Here is a 27,076-nt window from a genome sequence, read left to right as displayed (position 1 = left end):
ATATTGATAAGCTCAAATTCAGGACTAGATGCCCTGTTAAAATAGAATTTATCATATCAAAAAATATTATAAGTAATTAAAGAAGGTTCATATGTATACAGAAACCAAAAAAATGAAATTAACATGTCTAAACCCCTTTCAATACTGTTTGCCCTCATTGCTTTAACAGTAGTGTATATGAGAACTTGGTGGCAACAGGGATGGCTGTGTGACTGCTGAGTTCCTCCCTTGGGCACACTTACTGCTTATTATTTGATATTTGTCTCACAGCAGTGTGACAGTTTTTGCTGAGAAAATATGAGAGCTGACTGCTGGTTAATCCTCCCTGCCATTGAAAAGAAGGTCAGAAGTGCGATTTGACTGATTGCAAGTTATTGGCAGTTGCTGGTGACAGTGGCTGGTGAACTGGCTGTCGGCTGATGTTTATTTTTGCCTGCCTGATACAGTTCTCTTGTACTTTGAAAACTTGATCTGACTGCTAATTGTAAATCAACACAAATACTAACCAGCAGAGGATTGAAGCAGTATCGATTGATGTTTGGTTTTTTCCAGCCTGGTACAGTTCTCTCCCACTCTAAAAACTTTATCTGACTGCTAGTTGAAAATCAGCACAGATACTGACGAGCAGAATAGTGAAGCTGAAGCCTGAACTAGATAGATGCCGGAGCCGCACCAAAACCAAAGGCAGGCAGCAGAATCAGCGGCTGGGACTTGGAAGCACTGCTCTGCCCCTCCCCCGATCCAGCAGGGGATAGCGGTGAGCACAAGGAGACGCCGGGACCGCGCCGAAACCAGCGGCAGACAGCAGAAGCAGTAGCGGAATACTTGAGAGCACAGCTCCGCCCCTCCCCCGATCCAGCAGGGGATAACGGTTTCTCTGCAAATTCTGAGCTTCCGCATGGAAGGCAAGAGAAGGAGTTGGCCATCGTGGGAGACCAACTCCGCCCCCAACAGCCCTTGCTGAGCCGTTCTTCAAATCTGAAAAACTGCCATCTTTCCTGCTCAGCCCTTCTTCGGCTCCAGCCACCGCAAGGGAAGGAGTTGGCCGGCGTGGGAGACCAACTCTGCCCCCAACAGCCCTTGCTGAGCCGTTCTTCAAATCTGAAAAACTGCCATCTTTCCTGCTCAACCCTTCTTCGGCTCCAGCCACCGCAAGGGAAGGAGTTGGCCGGCGTGGGAGACCAACTCCGCCCCCAACAGCCCTTGCTGAGCCTTTCTTCAAATCTGAAAAACTGCCATCTTTCCTGTTCAGCCCTTCTTCGACTCCAGCCACCGCAAGGGAAGGAGTTGGCCGTCGTGGGAGACCAACTCCGCCCCCAACAGCCCTTGCTGAGCCGTTCTTCAAATCTGAAAAACTGCCATCTTTCCTGCTCAGCCCTTCTTCGGCTCCAACCACCGCAAGGGAAGGAGTTGGCCGGCGTGGGAGACCAACTCCGCCCCCAACAACCCTTGCTGAGCCGTTTCTTCAAATCTGAAAAACTACCATCTTTCCTGCTCAGCCCTTCTTCGGCTCCAGCCACCGCAAGGGAAAGAGTTGGCCGTCATGGGAGACCAACTCCGCCCCCAACAGCCCTTGCTGAGCCATTCTTCAAATCTGAAAAACTGCCATCTTTCCTGCTCAGCCCTTCTTCGGCTCCAGCCACCACAAGGGAAAGAGTTGGCCGTCGTGGGAGACCAACTCCGCCCCCAACAGCCCTTGCTGAGCCGTTCTTCAAACCTGTAAAACTGCTATCTTTCCTGCTCAGCCCTTCTTCGGCTCCAGCCACCGCAAGGGAAAGAATTGGCCGACGTAGGAGACCAACTCCGCCCCCTACAGCCCCTGCTGAACAGTCCGCTGCCTCCACTCTGCCTGCCTGGCTTAAGTCTCCCATGTTCAAATTCCATCGTGATCTGTACAGTTTAATTGATTGCATTATAAAGGCTCTTACCCAATTAGCCATCGCTAAGCCCCTCCGCTGGAATTTGTCCAGTTACTAGTCTCTGCCCATTGCTAAGGCCCTTTTCTGACCAAAAAAAAATAAAAAAACCCCACCATGAAGCCACCCCTTTGGGTCCTTATACTCCTGCTCTGCTCATCTCTCAACACCTCCCTCTGCCTGAACCCTCCCTCTCCCAACCTGCTCGACTCCTCAAATAGTCACAATTCTGGCCCTGGCACCAGAATCCCCACCCTGACGCGCCCCAGGAATCACCCCACCAGAAAACCCCCCCGCAAAGTCAATCCCACCTCTCTAAAGCCTGTCCCCCATGCTAACCTCCCCTGCCATGCCTCTAACTCTCTCACCCCTGTCCCGACCCTTTACTGCAACGCCAGATCCGCATGCAATAAAATTCAAATTCTGAAGGACCTCCTTGAGGACCTTGATCCTGGATTCCTGTGCATCACAGAATCATGGATCTCAAAAGACGACCTCTTCACACAAAACGAACTCTGCACCCATGGCTACCAAGGCCTCTTTTCACCCAGAATCAACCACAAAGGAGATGGCCTGGCACTCCTCTACAAATCCTTCTTTGATGTCCAGCTCCTCGAGAGAGGCACCCACGCTTCATTAGAATATATGCTAGCCTCAATCAATGATGAGTTCCGTCTTCACCCACTGGGCATCCTGTTACTATACCGTCCACCTATCCCTTGGTCCAATTCCTCTAACCTTGTCTTCGAGACCATAACTAATGCCTTTCTCAAATTCCAAAGATTACTAATCATCGGAGACGTTAATCTCCACCTTGACGACTCCACCAGCAAGGACACGATAGAATTCAATGACTTCCTCATCTCCCTAGGTTTCTCCCCCCCCCACATTCGTTCCTACCCATGAAAAAGGGCACACCCTAGACCTCATCCAGTTCCTCGACCTCACCGCTTATAAAACGTCTGCCGAAGACACCCGTTGGGAACACATCCCGTGGTCAGACCATCTTCTAGGGGCCTTCTGCCTCCCCATCTTCATGTCTCATCTCGGATCCCCACCCCGATCCCCCAATTCTATTACCTTCCGGAAAAAAATTTCGAGCGATCTATTCTGGACCAAATTCCTCAACCTCCTCCCCTCCATTCCCAAGCTTGCAGACTCTGAAAACAATTGGCACAACTGGATCACCCTTTCCAAGTCCACCTACCACTCCCTCGCCCCCCAAACCACTAAATCCATCACCTATCCCCATAAAGCCCCTTGGTACCTTCCACTCCATAGAGACCTGAAACAAAAATGTCGAGCCTTAGAGCGAAAATGGAAAAAATCCAAATCCTCATCTGACAGACAGGCCTGGAGAGTCAATATCAAACTCTACAACTCAATATTAAAAAAAGCAAGGAAGAACTTCTATGGAGACAAGATCTCCAAATCCAAAAACCAGAATGGCACATTGTTCAACATTTGGCGCTCCCTAACCACTAAAAATGACTCCACCCTTCTTCCCTCATCTCCTTCAGCCGAGGTCCTAGCAAAATTCTTCAATGATAAGATCTCTACCTTAAGGCGCTCCTTCCCGCCCGCAATCTCCTACAATTCTCTGGTGCCCCCCGAACCCAACCCCACCCTAGCAGCTCTCAACCCCATATCTGCCGACAGATCCTGGACTGTCTTCGAGCTCATATCTGATTCTCAGACCCTTAAACTCTGCCTCAAGTTAAAATCATGCAACTGCATCCTGGACCCATTTCCCTCCTACCTATTTGAGAAAATCCCTGCACAGGCCATCACATCTCTTACCAAACTCATAAATTCTGCACTATTATCAGGCCTATTCTCCACTGAAATGGGACATATCGCATTGACCCCTTTACTGAAAAAAGCTGACCTAGACCCCTCCATACCATCCAACTACCGTCCAATAGCAAATATCCCTCTCCTCACCAAACTGCTCGAGTCTATCATATCTACCCAGCTCTCCTCCTACTTAGAAAGATTCTCCATCCTCTTACCTTACCAATATGGCTTCAGACCCAACTTCTGCACTGAATCCCTATTGGCCTCTCTAATCTCTAAGGTTCAGCAACTGCATTCTCGTAACAAGTTTGCTGTCCTTCTACAATTCGACCTCTCCGCAGCTTTTGACGTTGTCCACCACAACATTCTAATTTTCCAACTCTCCGAGATAGGCATTAGCTCCATAGTTCTTGATTGGTTCTCCAAATTCTTGCGCTCCCGCTCTTACATGGTTAACATGAGTGGCACCTCATCCTCCCCCTGGACCCCGACTTGTGGTATCCCACAAGGCTCACCCCTCTCCCCAATCCTCTTTAACATTTACATGTCCTCCCTGAAACTACTCCAACTATCCCCCCTTGAAACTCTTTACATTTACGCTGATGACATCCTCGTCCTCCTTGAGACCGACTCGAACCTCACTAACCTCTCCACGAACATATCCTCATGCATAAAGAACCTCCAATCCTGGGCATTCACAATGCATATGAAACTGAACGAGTCCAAAACAAAACTCCTTTGGCTCGGCCCAATATTAGACCATCTACCTTCCTCCATCCCATTGTCCTCCGGCCCCCCATTACAGCTCGAGTTCTCAAGCAAAGTTCTGGGTGTCACCTTAGACTCTTCTCTATCCTTCAACGAACATCTCCAATTCCTGGTGAAGAAATGCTTCTTCAGCCTTCACATGCTAAGGAAAATCAGACCCTATTTTCACCAAAAACACTTCGCAGTCCTAGTACAATCCATCATCCTCTCCAGATTGGATTATTGCAATTCTATCTACCTCAGCCTAACCAAGAAAAGCCTCCACAGACTTCAGCGGATTCAGAACGCCGCAGCTAAGCTTGTTTTCGCGAAAAGCAAATTTGATCGCGTCTCACCACTCCTGTCTAAGCTCCATTGGCTCCCAGTAATCCCCAGGATCCACTTCAAATGTGCGTGTCTGGCCTACAAGATCCTACATGGCATCCTTCCTGCCATTATCCCTCTATCCTGGAACTCCCCAACCCCTACTTCCTCCAGATCCTCCCAAATTTTTAAACTATCCTTCCCTTCCATAAAAGGTATTTCCCATGCAGGCAAACTTGGGTCATCCCTCCCCTTTAGAATCACTGAGATCTGGAATAACCTCACCTCCCCACTCCGAACCTCAAGCTCCGTTCAACTCTTCCGCAAACACCTAAAAACCTGGCTATTCTCAAAACTGTAACACTTCCCCCCTCTTAGGCCTCTCACCTTCCCCTTTACACCTAACTCTTTAATCTCTCCACTGTAGTTCCTCTCTCATCCTTCTTCCTGTAAACCGTGCCGAGCTCCGCATTCATGGAGATGGTGCGGTATATAAACCCAAGGTTTAGTTTAGTTTAGTTTAGATTAAAACAACCTCTACAAATAACTCAAGCCTGCTTTTTACTAATGTAAAACTTTAGTATCCACTCCATCTCTGCTAGGACAGCATGCCTTGACAGTTCAGAATGTACCAAACAGTGTAACCTAGCACATGATGACTAAAGGAATGAGAAAGAGATGCTCATCGCTCGCCCACATAAAAGTTATGCGCAATTTTCCACAAAATGTTAGAGAGAAGAACCATATTACAAACTGAATTACAACACAGCCAAGGCAAGGGACCCCCAAGTCTAGAAATGGTGGCACACAGCAGGCTGGCTCCATAGATCCACCAGAGTGTAGTGTAGTGCAGTGAGGAAAATACTGTACTGTATTTTAATGTTTCATTTTTAACATTTTTTATTGGAATTTTAGCATATTAAATGCAACATTAAATTAAATAAATATAACAAAAGGAATTATACAGTCCAGATAGTACATATATATTAATCTAATTTAATATAAATATGAAGCCATTTTGAGGAAAAAAATAAACGGTCACGTTAAGTATGTACGTTTTCATTCCAATCTTTGCATTGGTGTGAGGGGGGTCAATGAACACTTGGGGAGTGTGTGGGTGTCTTTATTTTATCTCTGTAGTTATCTGGTCACTTTGGATACCTTTTGAGCACTTATACCTGTTTTTACATCGTCTAAGTCACAATGTATAAGTTCCGTCCAGGAAGTCTCGTACAACCTTCGATTATCCCTGCAGGCTGACTAAGTCTAGGTCATCCCACATCCCACCCTAAACACTCCTCCAGATATGCCCCTTTTACCTCTGGGCGCACAGTGGCATTCAAAGGCCTAAAAAGTCCCTGGATACGTTCAAAAAAATAGGTTTGATTATCGGCACTTGGATGACCTGTCTTTTAGGTCATCCAAGTGCCGACTTGGGTGGTTTTTAGACTAAGTTTTGATTATGAACCCCCTAGCATATGGAATCCGGAAGGGATGTAAAAGAAACTGAATTACAACACAGACGAGCAGTCAAGAGAGTCTGTTTACATTTTTCCAGTAAAAAGTCTTTTTATATGTGAGGAGTGGAATTCCTGTGTTCCCTAAATCTGTCTCTGTGTTCACTGAATCTAAGTGCAGAAATTCAGCAAATAGACCTTTGATGCCATTGCAACAGGGAGGCTATCAAGCACACTTTGTGAACTCCTCCCACTGTCAAGAGCAGAGAGCTACTATTGGCTATTTTGAAATAGTCTGAATTTTTTCAGCTTGAGAGAAGCAAGGTTGCCAGTTGGGCAGTTTTAGTTGGGCTACTTTTTATGCCCCATGGCGGGAAATAAAGGTCTTGGGCGGGTGGCGGGTTTTTGGGCTAGTTTCTTTTGCAAATGGGCTATTTTGGGCGGGTCTTCTGTAACGGAGTTTGCAGATTTTCTTTCATTGGTTCTGCTGCAGCACAATGGGCCAATCACAAATGACCTTAGGAACTCTGAGGTTAGTTGTGATTTGTCCATTGTGCTGCAGCAGAACCAATGACATTTCATGATGAGACTGGTCCAGGTCCCAGCGGGCAGACTGTGTATTTAGCGATCCACTTGAGCCCTTCCCCCGCTTGGAACGCACACTGGAGGGAAAGCTGCAGCTTCATGGAGAGACGGTAGGAGATGCTGGCTGGGGAGTGATTGGGTGATAAATGTTGTCTCAGGGGGGATAGGAAAGACTGTAAGAAATGTTGGCTGGAAGGGACAGGTATGAGAGATGCTGGCTGGGAATGGAGGGTACAGGGATTTAATGCTAACTGAGGGGGTTTACAGCTGGTTGGGGGGGTCTAGGGGTGAAAGATGCTGACTGGGGGTGGGGAGTACAAAGATGACATGCTGACTGGGGGGGGGTAATACAGTTGGCTGGGAGTACAGGGATGAGAGAGATACTGGCTGGGGGGTGTTTGTACTGCTTGCTGGGGTGTACAGGGATGAGAGAGATGTTGACTGGAAGAGGGTACAGGCATGAGAGAGAGGGATGAGTGATCCCTCAGGAGTGGAAGATCCCACATACCAAGAAGAACATAACATAGATAAGAGATTCTAGATGAGGACTGAGTGTAAATGGATGCTGGGCATAGAGAGGGACAGATATGGAGAATAATGCTTGATGGGGAGAGAGAATTGAGACAGGGGGCATAAACGGACAGCTAGACACAGGGACATTGCTTGAAAAGGGATGATTCTGACAGAAGGATGATGGAAGCAGGGAACTGAAGAGGAACACAGAGGAGAGAAGATGTCCATAGGAATATAATAGGTATCAGTATTTAGGCCCCGATTCTATAAATAGTGCCTAAGACATAGGCACCGAGGAATGCAGCACATAACACATGTCAATCTTCAGTGATGAGGTTTATATAGAATCGTGCCTAGCAGTGCCTATTTATGCTAGTGTTTTCTTGGCCTAAATACTGGCGCCCGAGTCCATTTTAGGTGCCTACACGCAAAACACACCCAAGATCAACCCTTAACCATGCCCTCTTTCTGGTAGGCACCTCAGGCTAGGCGTGTATCTGAAAGTGGTAGGCACCTAGTGTTTTTAGCGCACACACCAGATTAGTGCGCGCTAGCCAAAAAACTACCGCTTGCTCAAGAGGAGGCAGTAATGGCTAGCGTGCATGGCATTTTAGCGCACGCTATTCTGCGCGTTAAGGCCCTAACGCACCTTTGTAAAAGGAGACCCAAGTCAAATTGTCACAAGTTGACTGTTATGAGACAGAATTATCCAGTAACCCTACTGGTCCTGATTTTTCCAGAGTAGAAGGATTCTTTGTCAGTTATTTATTTATTTGTTCATTTTTATAATAATAACTTTATTTTTCTATACCGCCATAGTCAGACGACTTCTAGGCAGTTCACATCGAAAGAAGGCTGGACATTCAGCGAATTACAAATGCATGAGGGAAATGTTACATAAGAAAAGGGTTGTAGGGGAGGGAATGAAAGAGGGGTTTTAAGGGGAAGGGAAAGTGAGAGGGGTAGGAATTGCCTGAAGATTGCTTCGGATTTGTAGGGGGAAAAATGTGTAGTGAGCACGGATCGGTCTGTTTAAGTGATGAATTTGTCAAACAGAGTGGTTTTGATAGATTTTCAGAATGCGTTGTAGGTCTGTCTGGTTTTGTTTATGTAGTTTCTCAGCCAGGATTGTTGTCTGTTAGTTTGGAACATGAAGGTTCTGTCAAGGAAGGATTTGTATTTGCAGCCAGTAATTTTAGAATAGGCGAAGATGTTTTTGTTTCTGGTTGTTTGTGTGGGGTTGTGTAGAGTAAAGTGTGTTTGCAGGTAGGAAGGTGCTAGGCCCCAGATTTGTTTGAAGCAGATGCATGCAAATTTGAACTGTATTCGTGCTTCCATTGGTAGCCAGTGCAGTTTTTTGTAGTATGGGCTAATGTGGTTTTGTTTTCTCAATCCGAAGATTAAGTGAACTGCAGTGTTTTGTACTAATCTCAGTTTTTTTATTGTTTTTTTGTGGGATACCCAGGTAGACAATGTTGCAGTAGTCCAGGGTGTATAGGATCAGCGATTGCACCAGTAACCTGAAGGATGTTGTGTCAAAGTATTTTTTAATAGTCCTTAGCTTCCATAGTGTATAAAAGCATTTCTTCACTGTTAAGTTTGTGTGGTCAGCCATGGTCTAGCGTGTCTAGTGTGATACCCAGAATTTTTATGGTTTTGGAAATCGGATATTCGTGGCTGTTTATTTTTAAAGATGTTCTCGTTATTTTGTCATTGGGGCTTGCCAAGAAGACTTTTGTTTTCTCTGTGTTTAGTTTCAGTTTGAAGTTGGTGGTCCATTTTTCGATTTCTCTCATTGTGTGTGAAAGGATGTCTATAATTTCAGTTGAGATGTCATTTATGGGGATTAGGATGGATATATTGTCTGCATATATGTAGTGTTTTAAGTTTAATTTTTGTAGTCGGTGACCTAAGGATGCTCTATAAATGTTGAATAATGTAGGTGATAGAAGGGAGCCTTGGAGTACCCCTGACGGGTTATTCCATGGGTTGGAGTGATTTCCATTGCTGTCTATTTGGTATGATCTGTTTGTTAGGAATTTTTGGAACCATTTCTTTACCTTTCCCGAGATTCCCATTGTATCAAGGCACAGTAGCATGATTTCGTGGTCTACTAGGTCAAAAGCATTGCTAAGATCTAATTGTAGGATCAGTGTGCTTTTGCCTTTGCTGAAGAGATCATAGAGGTGGTTTAGTATGGAGGCTATGACCGTTTCTGTGCTATAACAAAAAACTGCACTACGAATCCGGACCAAGAACTCCTACCCGATAACTATCATTGAAACTGAAATATCTCCCTATAGTCAACAGTCTCGTAATTGTATAACCTTTAACTTAACCTGTAACTGTGTCAATAGACAATAGTCTCACATAGTCAACAGTCTTGTAATTGTATAACCTTTAACTTAACCTGTAACTGTGTCAATAGACAATAGTCTCATAATTGCATAGTTGTTAACTCAACTTGTAACTGTGTAACCCTACAACTATATGATCAATAGCCTTGTAATTGTTTAACTGTGTAACAACCTCCAACCTGCTATTATGTAATAACCTCTAACCCGCAAATATGTAACATTATAGCACCTTTGTAGCATCCTCCAACCCGTAACTACCATAGTTGCCTTTAGCCCCATACAACAGTACAGCTGCCAAACCCCCCCTCTCCTCACACGTCAGTCATATAGACACCACTGCCTGATCACCATCCAAATAGCATTTCAACCTGTTAAGACACAACAACAAAAAAAAAACCAAAAAAAAAAAAACCTTCACAATCTTCCATCAACAATCCCTTTCCCCTCCAAGTGCGCCACTATGGCCTGGTCTAACTCTCACCAATGCGCTATACTACTCCTACTCTACCTACTCACCACCAAGATCTGCACAGCCGACCCAATACACTCTGCCCCCATCCCAGTTCACTATTCCTTATACCGTCTGGCAAAACCCAGATCTCACACACTCACACCTCTCACACCACACGACCACCTAAACACAGGTCCTTTCCCATCCCTCAATCCTCCCACCCCCCACAAACCAACCAAGCACCGCATGAACCAACCAAACCACAAACCAACCAAGCACTGCATGAAAAAACAAAGAACACTGAAAAAACTAGCCTACTCCCACAATTCCCCAACGGACCCCACCAACTACCAGAACCTTCAAGGTTACTACCTAAACATAAGATCGATGAGGAATAAATCCATCCTGATTAAAGACTGGCTGACCGAAACCAATCCCGACTTTGTCTTACTTGCTGAAACCTGGTTACTATCAGACACAGACATCATCATCAAAGACTGTCTCCCTCCAGGCTTCAAGATTTTGTCCCTAGCCAGAACCAGGGGAAGGGGAGGAGGCCTAGCAATAATCTTCAAAGACCATCTAAACTGCACCACACTCAACACCAAATCCTCCCCCAACCTAGAAATACTAGCTGCCTCACTAACTTCAAAGGCCTTTGCCTCCTCCCTAACAATCACTCTCTTTTATATCCCCCCCAAAAAATGGACGGTAGCCAGGGAGGACTTCGCTGAATTTTTATTAACCAACTCTTTAGCAAGCCCATACAACCTTCTATGCGGTGACATCAACATTCACCTAGAGCAAACAGATCAGCCAGATATATCCGACCTCTGGTCACTAATCTCACAGCTAGGTTACTTCAAACCCCCACCCATCGTAACCCACCAAAGAGGTCACCAGTTAGACCTGGTGACCTTCTCCGCCAAAGAACCAATCACTCCCAAATTCGTGTGGAAACAAGACAACTGGACAGACTCCCTATGGTCCGACCACAAACTTTGTAGCTTCTCCATTCACTACCAACAAAAAACCACCATAAACAGAAAAGCAAGAAACACCAAAACCCACACCACTAGAGGCAAGATCGACCCGAACGAATTCTGGTCCCGCTACGAAACTATCACAAAACAAAACGAAGAAACGGACCAAATCATGACCACCTGGATCAAAGACAGCACAAACATTCTAAACGAAATAGCCCCCTTAAAAACCAGCAGAATTAGATCCTCAAACCAGGAGGGCTGGTTTGACCTAGAGCTACTACAGGCAAAAAAGGACCTCAGAAAATCGGAGAGATAATGGACCAAATCTGGAACCCAAGAGCACAGAATAGAATGGAGACTCAAACTAAAAAACTACAAAACCCTAACCAAGGATAAACGAAAAAACTTCTATGCCCAAAAAATTGGAAATGTCACAATCAACAGTAGTAACCTCTTCAAACTGGTCAACGATCTTTACAATCTCGAGACAGTTACCGACAACCGGGACGAAGAACCCACACTAACCGCCAACTCCCTAGCCGACTTCTTCAACTCCAAAATACTGAAACTAAGATCTTCGATAACTGCCCCTGCCAATCCCCACGGGGACTTTCCAACCCTCCAAGACAACAACAGTTCCAAACCAGACCCGGGGTCTAGAGCAGACCTAAACTGGGATCAATTCACTACTATCGATTGGCAATCCTTCAACAAATTCTATAACAAATATACCAACTCCTTCTGTAGACTAGACACCTGCCCCCCTAACGTTATGAAAACGGCTCCAATCCACTTCAAAGCAAATATGCTGGCATGGGTTAACCTCCTACTATCTACCGGAAGCTTCCCAGCAGAACAAGGCCACATCTCGATCACCCCAATCATAAAAAACACAAAAGAACCACCCAATATCCCGTCCAACTACAGACCGATCGCATCCCACTATTCACCAAAATAGCAGAAGGGCTGGTTAATGCCGAACTTACCACATACCTTGATAAATTCAATATCCTAAATGACAATCAATCAGGCTTTCGCTCCAACCACAGCACCGAAACCATTATAGCCTCTCTCCTAGACCACCTTCACACACTCTTCAGCCAAGGCTCCAGCGCCTTGATTGTACAACTCGACCTGAGCAGTGCATTCGACCTGGTCGACCACAACATTCTCCTTGACTGCCTCACCTACATAGGCATCTCGGGCCAGGTCCTTAACTGGTTCCATGGGTTCTTATGGAACAGATCATACAGGGTATTCAAAAACGACGCCTTCTCATATAGCTGGGAGAACTCTTGTGGCGTGCCACAGGGCTCCCCCCTGTCTCCCACCCTGTTCAACGTCTACCTCGCCTCCCTAGGAAACCTTCTGCAAAACCTCAAGCTCAAATTTTTTATCTACGCAGATGACATCACTATAATCATCCCGCTAACCAGTTTCACATCAGAGCTCCTTACCTTCCTTTCAAGCATACTCAATCAGATAGAACACTGGATGTTATCATACAGACTAAAACTAAACCCGGATAAAACAAAATTCTTCCTAGCAACCCCCAAAGATAAAATCAAAGACACCACAATTCAAGTAAAAGGATCCGTTTTCCCCCTTGAACAAAACCTAAAAATACTGGGCGTCACACTAGACAAACATCTATCCCTTGACAAACACACAGACAATACCGTCAGAAAAAGTATCTCGGTGCTTTGGAAACTCCGCACCATAAAAAATACTTTGACGACACTTCATTCCGCCTGCTAGTACAATCCTCCATCCTTAGCATATTGGACTACTGCAATATCATTTACTTAAGCTCCACAAAAAAAACCATCAGGAGACTCAAAATGATCCAGAACACTGCTGTCCGCCTCATATTCGGCCTGAAAAAATGGGAACACATCACCCCTTTCTACCACAAACTCCATTGGCTGCCATTAGAATCCAGAGTCCTATTCAAATTTGCCTGCTTCTGCTATAAAACAGTATTTGGTTTATCCCCAAGCTACATCATCCCTCACTTCGCCTTGAATCACAGCATCAAGGACTCCCGCAGAATCCAACTATTCGCCTACCCCTCCCTTAAACTTTGCCACTCTAAAAAATTCCTCGACAAAACCCTCGCCTTCCAAGCCACTAAGCTAAACCCATGGTTATCCCAAATGGCCCTCAAGGCCCCCAACTACCTCGGCTTTAGAAAACTACTCAAAACCCGCCTCTTCCAAGACCAGGATCCCAACGCCCCTTCTATCTAACAACCCCTCTCCCCTCTACATCCTTCCCTCACCCCCCCTGGCAACTTTGATCAATTTGTTATTGAACCGCTTGTAACCCCACTCAACTGATGTAAACCACTTGTAACCTTGTTTAATTGATGTGAACCGCCTAGAACTCTTCCGGGTATGGCGGGATACAAAAATAAAGTTATTATTATTATTATTATATCCTTTCCTGAAACCTGACTGATGTTCGCTGAGGATGTTAAATTTGTCTAGGTAGTTTACCAGTTGGAGGTTGACCAATCCTTCCTGTAGTTTTGTGAAGAGGGGAATGCTTGCTATGGTCTGTAGTTTGATGTTAGTGCTGTAGAGGTTTTCTGATCTTTGGGGAATGGTGTAATCAGTATGTGACCCATGTCTTTGTTTAGTGTTCCATTTGTAAGGGCCGTTGTTAGCCAAGTAAATAGTTCCATTTTGAATTCTGGTGGGGCAGTTGTCATGATTTTTGGGGGATATTCATCGAGTAGGACTGCAAAGAATTGCAAAGGGACTTGAACAAACTAGGGGAATGGGCGACGAGATGGCAGATGAAGTTCAACGTTGAGAAATGTAAAGCATTACATGTGGGAAGCAGAAACCCGAGGTATAACTACACGATGGGAGGGATGTTATTAAATGAGAGTACCCAAGAAAGGGACTTGGGGGTAATGGTGGACATGACAATGAAGCCGACGGCACAGTGCGCAGCGGCCGCTAAGAGAGCGACTAGAATGCTAGGTATAATCAAGAAGGGTATTACTACCAGAACGAAAGAAGTTATCCTGCCGTTGTATCGGGCGATGGTGCATCCACATCTGGAGTACTGTGTCCAATATTAGTCGCGGTACCATAAAAAGGATATGGCGTTACTTGAGAGGGTTCAGAGGAGAGCGACATGTCTAATAAAAGGGATGGAAAACCTTTCATACGCTGAGAGATTGGAGAAACTGGGACTCTTTTCCCTGGAGAAGAGGAGACTTAGAGGGGATATGATAGAGAATTACAAGATCATGAAGGGCATAGATAGAGTAGAGAGGGACAGATTCTTCAAACTTTCAAAAAATAAAAAAACAAAAAACAAGAGGGCATTCGGAAAAGTTGAAAGAGGACAGATTCAAAACAAATGCTAGGAAGTTCTTCTTTACCCAATGTGTGGTGGACACCTGGAATGCGCTTCCAGAGGGCGTAATAGGGCAGAGTACGGTACTGGGGTTCAAGAAAGAATTGGACAATTTCCTGCTGGAAAAGGGGATAGAGGGGTATAGATAGAGGATTACTGCACAGGTCCTAGACCTGTTGGGCCGCCGCGTGAGCGGACTGCTGGGCACGATGGACCTCAGGTCTGACCCAGCGGAGGCATTTCTTATGTTCTTAGGCAGTTTGATTTGCTGTATTTGTTGAATAATTTTAGGAACTGATGCTAGTTTGGGAATTCGAAGTGGTCCCAGCTCATGTCTACTCTGGTATTCTGGTCGTGGGGTTTGAGATAATGGAGGATATCGTTTGTGGGTGAGGGTGGAGTTGCTCTTAGGTCTGTGATTTTGTTTTTAAAAAAGTTGGCTAGGGCATGGGCAGACGGGGTGCTCTCATTGTCTTTTTTCAGGATTCTTGTTGTGTCTATTAGTATTTTTACTAGTTTGAAGGACGTGCTTGTACTTGGTGAGCGAGTTGTCGGGGGAGCGGCTGCCTTAGGAGAGGAGAAAGAAGTCGCGCGCATGCTCATTCAGGATGGCCAGTTTAGATGAGAGCTGGGAGAGCACTGACGGACGGCAGAGGCATCACAGAAGCAGGAGGGCAGCCGCATGGGGACCCCGAGGAAGGAAGGCAACACTTTGGAATTGCTGTGCAGCACCCGCAGGCAAGTTCTTACCCCTGGGCCACCATTGCTGAGTGCTCGTTTATCGGGGCAGTGCTCAGTTTACGAGACAAAAGTTTGCTGAGTGTTTTGCTCGTCTTGCAAAACACTCGCAAACCAGTACACTCGTAAACCGAGGTACCACTGTACTTCGGCTGGTTATTTTTTCGTGTTTTTGCTTTTGTGTTTCGGCTGGGAATTCTGTTTTTGCCAGTGTAAGTGGAAATTGCCAATATAGTGCATTTTTCCCAGGACCCTGTATGATATTGTATTTTGGGGTCTAGGATTTCTTTTTTGAGAGAAGGTAACTATGTCAAGTTTGTGGCCTTTTTCATGGGTTATCTCTGTGTCTGGAATAGGGAAGTCGAGTGACATTAGGAAGTTGGTAATTTCGGTTACTTCTGGCTTTCCCTTTTGTTCTAAGTGGATGTTTATGTCCCCTAGAAGTAGATTGTACGGGCCTTTTAGGGTGTTAACGCTTAAGAATTCAAAGAATTCTTCTCTGGCGCTTGACCATTTTTTGTGCGGGATATAGAATAGAGTTGTTTTCAATGGATCTTCTAATTGAGCATTAGTGATTTTACAAGTTAGTATTTCTAGGTTTTCTGAAGTTTTGGAATCTGTCTTGGTGTAGGTAAAGGGTTATTTTAGTATAATCGTTAGGCCACCTCCTTTTTTCCAGCTTCTTGACAGTGGGAGTATTTTGTATCCCTGTAGTAAGATTTCTTTCGTGATAGCATCTGTGTCAGAGACCAGCCATGTTTCTGTCAGGAACAGAAAATCCGGTTGTGTTTGTAATATCCAGTCGTATATTATGTGTGTTTTGTTTCTCACGGAGCGGGTATTCAGATAGTATCCTTTGATGTTATCGTAGCTGGTTGGGGTTGGAATTTCAGAGTATGTTAGTTTTTTTAGGTTTCTGTTATTGGTCTTGTTTCTGTATGGTTTGCGGGGTTTGAGTGTGTTGTTTATCACTGGGATTAGAAGTGGGACTTGTTCTGGAAGGTTTTCTTGGAGTTGGGGGGAGTTTGTTGATTTGGTTAGTTTGGCCCGTCCTCCCCAGAAGCTCAGAATGGGTTACAATAACATAAAGTAAAAATAAAAAATAAAAATTAGGTATTTGGAATTTAAGGCATCTCTTTATAACTTGTGTATAAATCTGGGGTTTACAGAGTCATCCAAGCACAGACAACACAGCAATGTCAGGACTAAAGTATACTAAGGGCTCCTTTTACAAAGCCGTGGTAGAGGGTTCAACTGCAGGCCAATGAGGTAAAGGCTCCGACGCTCATAGGAATTCTATGAGCATCCAAGTATTTATCTTGCCGGCCTGCGGTAGAAACCTCTACTGCAGCTTTGTAAAAGCCAGCGTAAGTGATGATTAGCAGGAGCTGTATGGCAACCACTGTGTGTCAGGACCTAAGTTTCTGATGGCGCTGCTGCTGATTTTCAAATATCACATCAGCCAAGAGATCTCATGCTTACCTTCTAGTACTTTATCCAGATCTGCAATGAAATTTTCCAGTTCTTGTGTGTCGCCAAGTTTAGCTTTAAAGAACAAGAGAGAAAAGTCACAAACATAATATATGCTAGTCAATGTAGAGCAGGTCAGAAAGTTTTTTTTTCTTCTGCCTGTATTGATAGTATAAGAACAGAGGCTAAGTTTTTGTTGCAGTAGGCTGAGAGAAATGAGCACCAGCATCTGTGTGCCAAGGTCTGACACTTAAACCAGATAAATACTGGTAGAATTTCGAATCAAGTATAACATTTTGACTGCTTTATGGTGTGGCACCGTGGTATCTGATTCAAATACTGAGAAGATATACCCCCAAATCAAAATTTACGGTTGAAATTGACTATGAGATTAAGGGCTCTTTTTACTAAGCTGCGTTAGGGCATTAAAGCGCGGAATAGCACACGCTACAATGCCGCGCGTGCTAGACGCTAACGCCAGCATTGAGCTAAAATCCTGTGTGCGCTAAAAATGCTAGCGCACCTTAGTAAAAGGAGCCCTAATTGTGGAAAAGAATCAGGAAGTACATTACAAAAAAAACCCCAGTATGGCTGCTGTATCTGTAGTAGGCCCAAGACTTTAGAATTCAATGGAAGGGACATTAAGATTATGCGCTGACTTTAAATCCTTAAAAAAATTGCTGAAGATTTGCCTATTTGTGAGAGCTTTTCTTATTTGATTGTTTCTAAATTCGTAGATAACAGCGTATGCCCATGTGAATTGAATTCAAGGCGATGGTTTTAAATAAGTGTTTTTATTTGATGATGTATCAATGAATATGTAAAGTTTGTTACTTTTTATGCATGTACCAACTGTTACTTGCTTAGTTTATAAGTAGGATAGAGATTTTTAAAATAAATGTTTGCATGCTAGCTGATTAGAGCATTCATGCCCATTCTCCACCCAACACCCTTCTCCTACAAAGTAAGAAAATACTGAATGCTTAGCTTGCATAGCTGGCAAAACTAATATAGCCCGCTTTAGCCCATCTTGCATTAGGTACACTTTAGTGCCTAATGCCGCTTAGTAAAAGGGCCCCTAAGGTCATTCTATCAAGATTAAGGGCTTAGAGAGGTGAGAGACAACTGCAAAACCAAAAAGGAGGATCATTTGTGCAGTAGTAGGAAAACTACTCAGATAAAGGAATGTAAGAACATGAGAAGATGCCCAGGGCCAAATTCTATAAATGGTGTCCCGGTTGTAGGCGGCCAACTGCTGCCTAACCAGCCAATCAGGATGCACTTTTTTTTTTAAGAACCTCCCAAGGCAGGCCGCCTACATTGTAGGCACCTCTGGGAGCCTAGGGAGGCGCGTAGGCCTGCCTAAGTTCACCTAAGGCTAGGCATTGGCGTGCCTTGGCCCAGAAGTAGCCTTGGCCAGTTGGAATCTTAGGCCAATCCCAGTGCATCCCAGAATGAACTGCGAATGGGGCCTAAGATTCTGGTTGGCCCAAATGCCTAAGACCCCTCCTACAAGAGGGGCCTTAAGTGCCTGGGCCAATCAGGGCCTATGGCCCCTTCCTGGTACATCCCACAATGCACTGGGAAGAGGCAGGCCGACCATTCGTGAGAAGGCAGGTCATCCAGCTGGAGGCAGGAAGGATGTCTCCAGCTGGCCAACATTTTAAGGTAGGGGGAGGTTACGGGGGGTGGCTGATAGGGTCCAGAGGGGTGGAATGGGGGGGGTCCGGTAGGGGATGTCCACGATGTTTGGGAGGGGGGTTCTGGCAGGAGGGACTGGGCATCCTTTCTGCTGTTGATGTAGGGGGGGTGTTCCAGCAGAAGGGACTGAGCATCCCTCCTGCCAGTAGTCTTTGCAGGGGGGGGGGGAGACAGGTTGCTGCTGAACTTATCGTGGCAGGGAAATCCCTTGCCGCGTTAAGCTCAGCGGCAACCCGATTTTCTAACCGGCACCTATGACATGGATGCCATTTAGAGAATTGGGTTATTAGGCGTTCACAGGCAGACATGATTCTCTATAGGACACCCATGTGCAATTCTCAAAAGCCATTTAGGCAGCTTCTGAGACTGGGTGTCCTATACAGAATCCGGCCCCCAGAGAACATGCTTTAGTGAAGACATACCTAGACATACTGAGCCACTGGAATTGACTGCTCCCGCAGATCAGATCCCTTGAAGGACTCTTCAATGTTTGAAAAGCAATAAAAACATACCTCTTTATCTAACACCTGCCCTTGACCAATGGATCATAAAGAAATTAATATTGGTACCAAAACCCGGTATGTGCCATGTAAGAAAACTTATATTGTAAAATCTTGTATTGTAACTATGGCAGATCCAACCTGTAAACTGTCTATATGTCAATTAGGATCAAACTTGTACTGGAAAACTTACTCTGTAAGGATAACTATGGCAAATTATAATGGCAAACTGTTTATTATATTAGTATTATACCCTAGAATGTCTTAAGTTAGAATAACTTGTAACTGAAATTATGGTAAATCCAGTGCAAATCATAAGCTGTTAACTATATATGTTTAACCTGTTATCCATTCTGAGCTCTTTGGAGACAACGAGATAGAAAATGAATTAAATAGATAAATAAAAATAAATAAAGGCCATTAATGGGTGAACATCTCCAGAGCTGGAGAGAGACGAGAAGGGAGTCCTGCTTTGACACTTCCCTATTTTGAACAATCTCACGTGGAAATTCCTTTCAAATAAGTGATTTCGTTTTGGACTTTTCTTTGGGTTATACAACAGTGGTTGGCTGCATGGTGTGTGGGGAGGGGACTTAAGCATCTGCTGTTAGTGGTTATTGAAATATCCAGTGATGCTAACTCACCTTTAGAGATGGAGAATGTGACTGATGTGTTGATATTCTCCTCACTGGTGTTTAAGCTGCTTCCAGGAGATGTGCTGGCACCTGTAGGCAGAATGTACCAAAGTCTGAAAATCATAATAAATTTCTTTGTCCTATAATGCCCTGAATAAACTCAGAATTCAGCCAAAGAGCTCTGGGTAAAAGATACCAAACAAAGATACCACGCAGCTGTCATAACATAACATAAAACTCACTTGTATACCGCAAATACCATTAAGTTCTATGCGGTTCACAAAGACTAGTAATACAAATGGATAGACATTTGATTTCTAACTTCCGAAGTGTTCCCTAAAAAGATACATTTTTAAGGCACGTCGAAATTGTTGATATGAAGTTGGGAATGTAAATATATAAGTTAAATCCCTAGTCCATGAGGCTGCCTGAAAAGATAGTAAGTCGTTCCTGAAATTTCTTGTATTTACATCCTTTCACAGAAGGGAAAGAAAACAATGAGTGAGTTTTCCTAGGATGTTTAGAATTTGTGATAATAAAAGAGTCCATAAGATACTCAGGAATTGAGCCTGTTAGTGGGCATCTCTCCCGCTGCCAGGGGTGGGTGTCCGGAGGTTGTGCGAGCGCGGCGAGAGAGAGTGGACATCTCTCCTGCTGTGATCTTCAATTTTTTTTTTTTTTTAAATAATATGTGGGTGTATTCTGCACATGTGCTGATCACTACCACCAGTGACTCATGTCAGGTAAATTTAGCGAGCCTGCGTGAACATCCATAAACCTCATTTTCAGACAGGATTGGGCACATTCAGGGTGGTATGCCTGTCTCCTCCATTATATGCAAATCTCTCTCATGCATATTCATTAGGCATATCTTGAAAAACCAACTGGCTGGGGGTCCCCTAGGATAGGGTTGTGAACAAATGCCCTAAATGGGAACACCAGCTTCTGTTAGTCCAGGGGTTCTCAACTCAAGACACAGTCCACTGGAATATGCATCTGTCTCATGCATATTTATTATTGATATCCTAAAAATCCAACTGGCTGAGTTGAGAACCCCAGGGCTAACAGATATATCCATTTAGTGATTAACTTGAGAGTAACACCTATTCATACTCACTTGGATGCTACTACCATCATTATATACAAGTTATATTGTTAAATTACTGCTCTGGAACTGTTTGTGGAGTGAAACATTCCTCGGGAATATACTTTGGTGTTAGTTCTTTGATTCACAAGGGAAGTGGGGGGAACAGTGTGTCGACTGTTAGAACCCTGGATCTTCTGCTCTACCCCACCACAGAAAGAACCCCCAAAGAGCCTTATCTCAAGATAGCCAGAAGCTACCAGGCTACAACTAATCAATGCCAAGCTAGACTAAGGCTGCCAACTGGATCCAGATTCACAGTACAGGGTTTACCCCATTACAAGGCAGGGTCTTGTTTTGATCATTTCCCCATTGCATTCCCTAAGAAAAGCAAGACCATAAGTCCCAGCATGCACTGGGGTACACCCAGAACTTGATCTACCCTGTCCTGTGAATTTTGATCCAGTTGGCAGCCTTAAGCTAGACTCCACTAGGCAAGCAGCTTTTTCTTTTACCTTACATCAACGTTTTGGAACATTTTCCTCTTATATCTCCAGGCTGAAACCAAATTTCAGAAGATTCAAGAAGGAATTGAAGACATACTTCTTTTCTCTAGCATTTACAGATGATTGACTTGAACTGATCTGATCCAGATGGGTAGTAACTGTTGCTGTATGATATACTGACCTGAAATTTTCTTTCCCCTTTTCTTCCTTTGTCCTCTGCGCCATTCTAATTTTTAAAAATTTTGTCTACTGTAAACTACTTTGATTTGTTTTAGTCAAGAAAAAGAGGTATAGCAAGCCCCTATATAAACAAACATAAACATAATAAAGTCAGCTTGGCTGAGGACAGAAAGAACACAGCCTGGGCTTTGTATTATGTTCTCCCAGTGCAGTAAACTGAGCATGTGCAAAATATTCTTGGCCACAAGACAAAAAATTAATTGTAGGTATCATCTTTGATTATATGATATCTAGTTGATTATGCAAATTACTGTTACTAAGATACTGTACTGTCTTTGCTTTATTAATTTGGACACAATTAGTACATTCTTTTGCCACTTGCCTAGAGTGTTTGACAGCGAGAAATGAAATTAATAAATCTGAATCACTGATAACAAAGGAACACTTTGTTAAGCAACATAAGGCAGAGCAGTAGTGAATGGCTAGGCTACTGATAAATAGTGTCAATCATACAGTATAGCGTTAATAAAGCATGAGCCAGATTCAGTGTCCTTAATTGCTTTAGAAGGAAGTGAGATAAGACAATTTATAACCACTGGCAGCTGCTGGAAAAGGACATTTATCAGCACACATACCCATGTTGGAATTTGCTGACCAATGAAAGTTATTTGAAATGTACAGCATTCTAATGTGAAATCCAGTGCTCAGTATTGTCAGATGCTTGTCTTCTGCAGAGTAAGGGAACTAAAGGAGGAACCTCCTCCAAACAGGAAGGAATGCGGGCTGCTTCTCTGTAGATCAGCTGTGGCCAGATGTGAGTCATAAGCAGCCCTAGCATTGCTGATTGTCACAAGGATTTCAGCATTTTCACAAACCCCTCACCCAGTGATTCCCAAACCTGTCCTGGGGAAACCCCAGCCAGTCAAGCTTTCAGGATATCCACAATGAATATGCACAAGATAGGTTTCAATACCAAGAAGGCCATGAAAACAAATCAGTCAAATGGTTTTTCAAGGTGGATATCCTAAAGTCCTGATTGGCTGGGGTTCCTCTAGGACAGGCATCCCCAAATTCCCTCCTTGAGGGCCGAATCCAGTCGGGTTTTCAGGATTTCCCCAATGAATATGCATTGAAAGCAGTGCATGCACATAGATCTCATGCATATTCATTAGGGAAATCCTGAAACCCTACTGGATTCGGCCCTCAAGGAGGGACTTTGGGGACCCCTGCTCTAGGACAGGTTTGGGAAACTCTGCCCTAACCTGAGAAAAAAGAATAGGGTTACCATACCATATGGCTCCAGAAAAAGGAGTTCGGATTAAGACATCCAAGTTTTACTTCCATTGTTTTCAATGGAAGTAAATCCCAGATGTCTCAATCTGTCCTCCTTACTTCTATTGCTTTCAATTGAAGTAAAACCTGGATGGGTCAATCTGACCTCCTTACTTCTATTGCTTTTAATGGAAGTAAAACCCGGATGGGTCAATCCATCCTCCTTTTTCTGGAGCCATATGGTAACCCTAATGGGATGGCAAGACTGCATTCTGCCAATCACATCCTGGCTGCCAGCATATCCTTTCATGATGGCTGCCAGAAGTGAAGAAGGCACAATGGTTAGAGCCAAATGTAACATGGCTGCCCTTATACCATCCAAAATGTCCCTGGATATGATAGGATGTCTATGGAAGCAGTTTTTTTTATAGATGCTGTGAGTTGATAAGGAAAGGGGATCATCACAAGATGTTACACAACTAGGTGATGCATGAATAGCCCAATGAGCACTATGCCCCACCTCCACAGTGTTTGGCAGCCATGTCAAGGGGAACGAGCACAAATATGTTAGGTTAGGTGCCATTGACTTGTATTCCAGTCCTAGCGACTTGATGTAAATCATCAAGTTTTCATGGCAGAATACAGAAGTAGATTGCTGGTCCTTTCTTCTGCACAGTATAAATTTGATGTTATAGCTGTTGTCACATCAAACACAATTCTTTGCCTACAATACTGCCAATCTACTGCTGCCCAGATGGGTACATTGTCAGACTGACATCTCTGTTGAAACCTGTCCACCTTGGGAGGCCCTACTGGTAGTGAAACTACCGACAGCATAGCTTTCAGCTTCACAGATGTGCGCAAGCCCCAGTGGTACCATGATTGTGTGTGTGCAACAGGCAAGCTCTGCATGACTCCAGGGAACCTGCCTGTCCCTAGCAATTGAAAACACAATATTGAAGCACTGCCACCTACTGGAAGCCATGCAGTTGAAGGACTCCTGCTCAGCTTAGGGGGAACATTGCCTGCAACATCATCATTGCAAAAGGGAACACCTTGAGCCTACCCCTAACTGTGCAAGAGGACTACATATCATCTTGATGCAGGGCCGTAGGTAATACTGGAGTACCTCAGAGCAACATATGACAACATAGCTACGCTCTACCAACAACCTGGAAGAATCACCAAAACCAAACAAGGGCCTCAGCCACACAACCACGCTGCCAACCCATGTGTTCCAGGCAGAAACCCAAGCCAGAAAACCCACAGGCCAGAAAAGAGAAGCCAAGAACAGAAGTAGCCCCTCAAAAGCACCACAACATGCCATAACTCTGTGAGGGAAAGAGAAGCAGCGAAAAATGAAACCAAAGCTCCAAGGCAATATGCATTCACCTCACCATCTAAAATTCTTTGCGGCTAGACCACCCAGTGTAAATCTCTACTCAATGCAAACGCATGACCTAGGGGTGAGAGGAACAGGCAAGGGGTGATCCACACCAAACTGCCAATTCTGCACTTACACGAACACAACCATCCCTCTCTCCCAGCTGCTGCAATGACATTGTTGGCCCACAATTAGGCTTAAAAGGCCTGCCGCATGTGCCACAAATTCAGGGGGCACCCAGGCTGATGTGGGAAGAATTTTTTCACCCCAGCTCCGGACCACCCAAAGGCATCATGCCAGCCAGATGCAAGTTCTTCTGGATGCACAACACCATGTTATGGGTGGTTCTGTGCACCCATGGGCATGCCACCTTACTATTTACCACTGGTAATGTAGCTTAGATTGTGACCCTCTCCTCCCTTTAGGAATGTAACTTATGTACCTGAATCATAACCTAACTCAAGTTTGGATTTAGAAAAGTTGAACAATAAAGCAAAAATCTAAATCCCAAAACAATTGCTCCTTTCCTTCTGCTTCCATCATTCCTCAAACTAACAAACCTGTTCTTTCCTTTCCATTGTTACTTCTGTACTGTTACATTAAGAATGCTGGATAGTGCTTGAAGGAAAAAAATTTGGTTTCCAATTTGGTTTCCAATTCCTTCTAACTCCCTGATTGCTGAGTCCCTTGGTTTTTAACACACTCATAACATCAAGGACTTTATATATCTTCCCAATTAAGTTATGATCACCTGACTCATTCCTATCCCCACTGATAAAAAGTCTGATACTGGAAAAACTAGACATGATGGCAAAGGAGAAAGCATAAGAATGGCAATGTGATTATTCTGAGCAGCATATGGAGAGACAAAAAATCATCAAGTACCTAAAAATGCAATCAGAAACAAAGATCCTGTGGCAGAAATATTCACAGTTGTATTGGAAGACAGCTGCCTGATTAAAAAGAACGTTCAAGTACATCTTGATATGTTGCTTGTACACATTACACCTTATGAACTCCAGAAGGAAGTGTTTTTTGGAATGATAAAAGTTAGGGTTGCCAGATTTTCTACCATGAAAATCCTGACTCATGGCCCCACCCCAGGCCCTGTTCTGTCCAAATCACACCCCATTCTACCCCCCTCAGCCTGTTAGCTTGTCAGTAGGGTATCTGCACATGTGCTAGTGTGACATGATGATGTCACATGCATGCTTGTATGCACATGACATCACCACATTGCATTCGCGCAGACACAGATGCCATCCCAAATTGCTGACACTCATATGAATTTTATGGGTCAGAGCTAGGCCATAGCCAGCATTTATACCCTCAAGTATCAACCAGAGCAGCTTAGTTTCTCATGACTCTGACAAGGTGCTTTTCCAGTCCACAGGTCTTTGCCACTGCTTCCTTTTAATCTCAGGATGAGAATATCTTATGTCCACAGTAGTCCTTCTTGGAGGCTTCCTTTTGGAAGGGAGGGACTTCCCCTCCCCTTCTGGGGTTCTCTCCCCAGTCTTTAGGGCCTCTTGGCCACTTCAGAGACCCTTTTTATTACTAATAACTGTACATGCAAATGAGTTTGCAAACAATAGCTTGAGATGAGAGGAAATCCAGGCAATGGTAGTGAACAGCATGTTAATGTAGCTTGGATAAGAAGGGAAGGAGGGAGATGGGGATGTGGGTTCTAATTAGGGTTTTTTGAGGAGAGGTGTAACTACGCCATGTCTGAAGACATAGGGAACAGTTGCAGTGGAGAGCGATAGGTTGAGGATGTGACAGATAGGAGGGATGACAATGGGAGAGATAGCACCGAGTAAGTGGGTGGGAATCGGATCAGAGGAGCAGGTAGTGAAGAGAAGATGTGCAGTTTCCTCTTCAGTGATTTCAGAAGAGTAGGAAAGGATGGCAGGGGTTGAAGTGAGGTTGGCAGAATGGAGAGCTAGAAGGGTGGTAGGGTATTATCTGAACTGGTTTACCATCTCAGGATGTTATGATCTGCAGTGGTAGGCTGTGGGCAAGAGGCTCCTGAGCAGCATAACAATACAGAATTTATTCATGTAGTTACAATAAAGACTTCACAGCTTCCTCTTACTCACTTTCCAGTTCGTCAATGCCACTGTCACAAATACTTGGGATGTTCCTTCGTTTCAGCTGTTCCAGATGCTCTTCATACTGGCAGCAGGGTCCCTGCTCAAAATCCTGAATCGTCTCATCAAACTGACGCAAAATGTCCTCCAGAGCATCATCAGTAAATGCTGCTGCAACTGAGGAAGATAAAAATATAGTTAGAAATAGCCACAGCCATCCTTGGAGCCACTTCAGAAATCTTTATGTGCAGCACGTGTTATATTAATCAGGTTTTCTATTCCGCCCTAACCTATTCAGTGCAAGGTCGGATTGCATTACAAGAGGTTGGGTCAGCCAATGATAACCTGCTTGAACTTGTAACTATGTATCTGAAATTATGACCTAACTGTATTAGTAACTGTACTGATCTATCTATACTAGCAAAGCTATTGAATGACTATGTCAAACTGTCCATTGTAACTAATCCAACTTGTTGTAATGTAATCAGACCTTGAACTGAATAGGTAAAGGCAGAATAGAAACCCTGATTAACATAACATAATACTTATACCAAGAATCTTATAAGAATGGAGTGTGATTACAGCATTCCTACATTCTACCTCAAAGATGGGGCTCCTAGGGCTTGATAAGGTATAAGGTAAAGGCTGCCTCTGCTCAGTCCCCAAGGCAATCTCATCCATCATGCAACAATGACCTCTAGTGTGCCAGACTAAGGTTGCACCAGAACCAGGTTTCAAAGGAAGTCACAGCCTGCCACAGGGATAACTCGGGTAGATAATGGGGCAAAAATGGGGCAAAACCCTGGGTAGCTCAATGCACAATGGTCTTGCAGGAGACCATTCCAAAAGAGCTAAAAATCACCAGGCCAAAAAAATACAAAGAAATAAAAGTATACACACATAAGAATATTGGTCATGGGTATCTATCGGGTTTTCTAGAACTATCATAGAGATGAATCAAACCCAAAACATTACATATCCATCTGTCTATGTAAAAGAGTTTCCTTCCTT

The 27,076-nt window shown here is 44.3% G+C and overlaps 1 protein-coding gene across 1 annotated transcript in view; it reads right to left on the bottom strand.

Moving 5' to 3' along the window:
- Positions 1-27,076, bottom strand: part of LOC117360479 (regulator of cell cycle RGCC-like) — a 44,102-nt gene that overhangs the window by 7,597 nt on the left and 9,429 nt on the right. The window contains exons 2-4 of the mRNA XM_033944273.1: positions 26,075-26,242; positions 19,559-19,639; positions 16,726-16,788 (exon numbers count right to left, since the gene is read on the bottom strand). Of these exons, the coding sequence (XP_033800164.1) occupies positions 16,726-16,788; positions 19,559-19,639; positions 26,075-26,242 (312 nt within the window). The remainder of the gene's footprint in view (positions 1-16,725; positions 16,789-19,558; positions 19,640-26,074; positions 26,243-27,076) is intronic.

This window comes from Geotrypetes seraphini, chromosome 5 (assembly GCF_902459505.1).
Source record: "Geotrypetes seraphini chromosome 5, aGeoSer1.1, whole genome shotgun sequence".
In the NCBI taxonomy this organism is placed as follows: Eukaryota; Metazoa; Chordata; class Amphibia; order Gymnophiona; family Dermophiidae; genus Geotrypetes; species Geotrypetes seraphini.
Note: the sequence above shows the minus strand (reverse complement) of the source record. Positions and strands in the feature narration are given on the sequence as shown.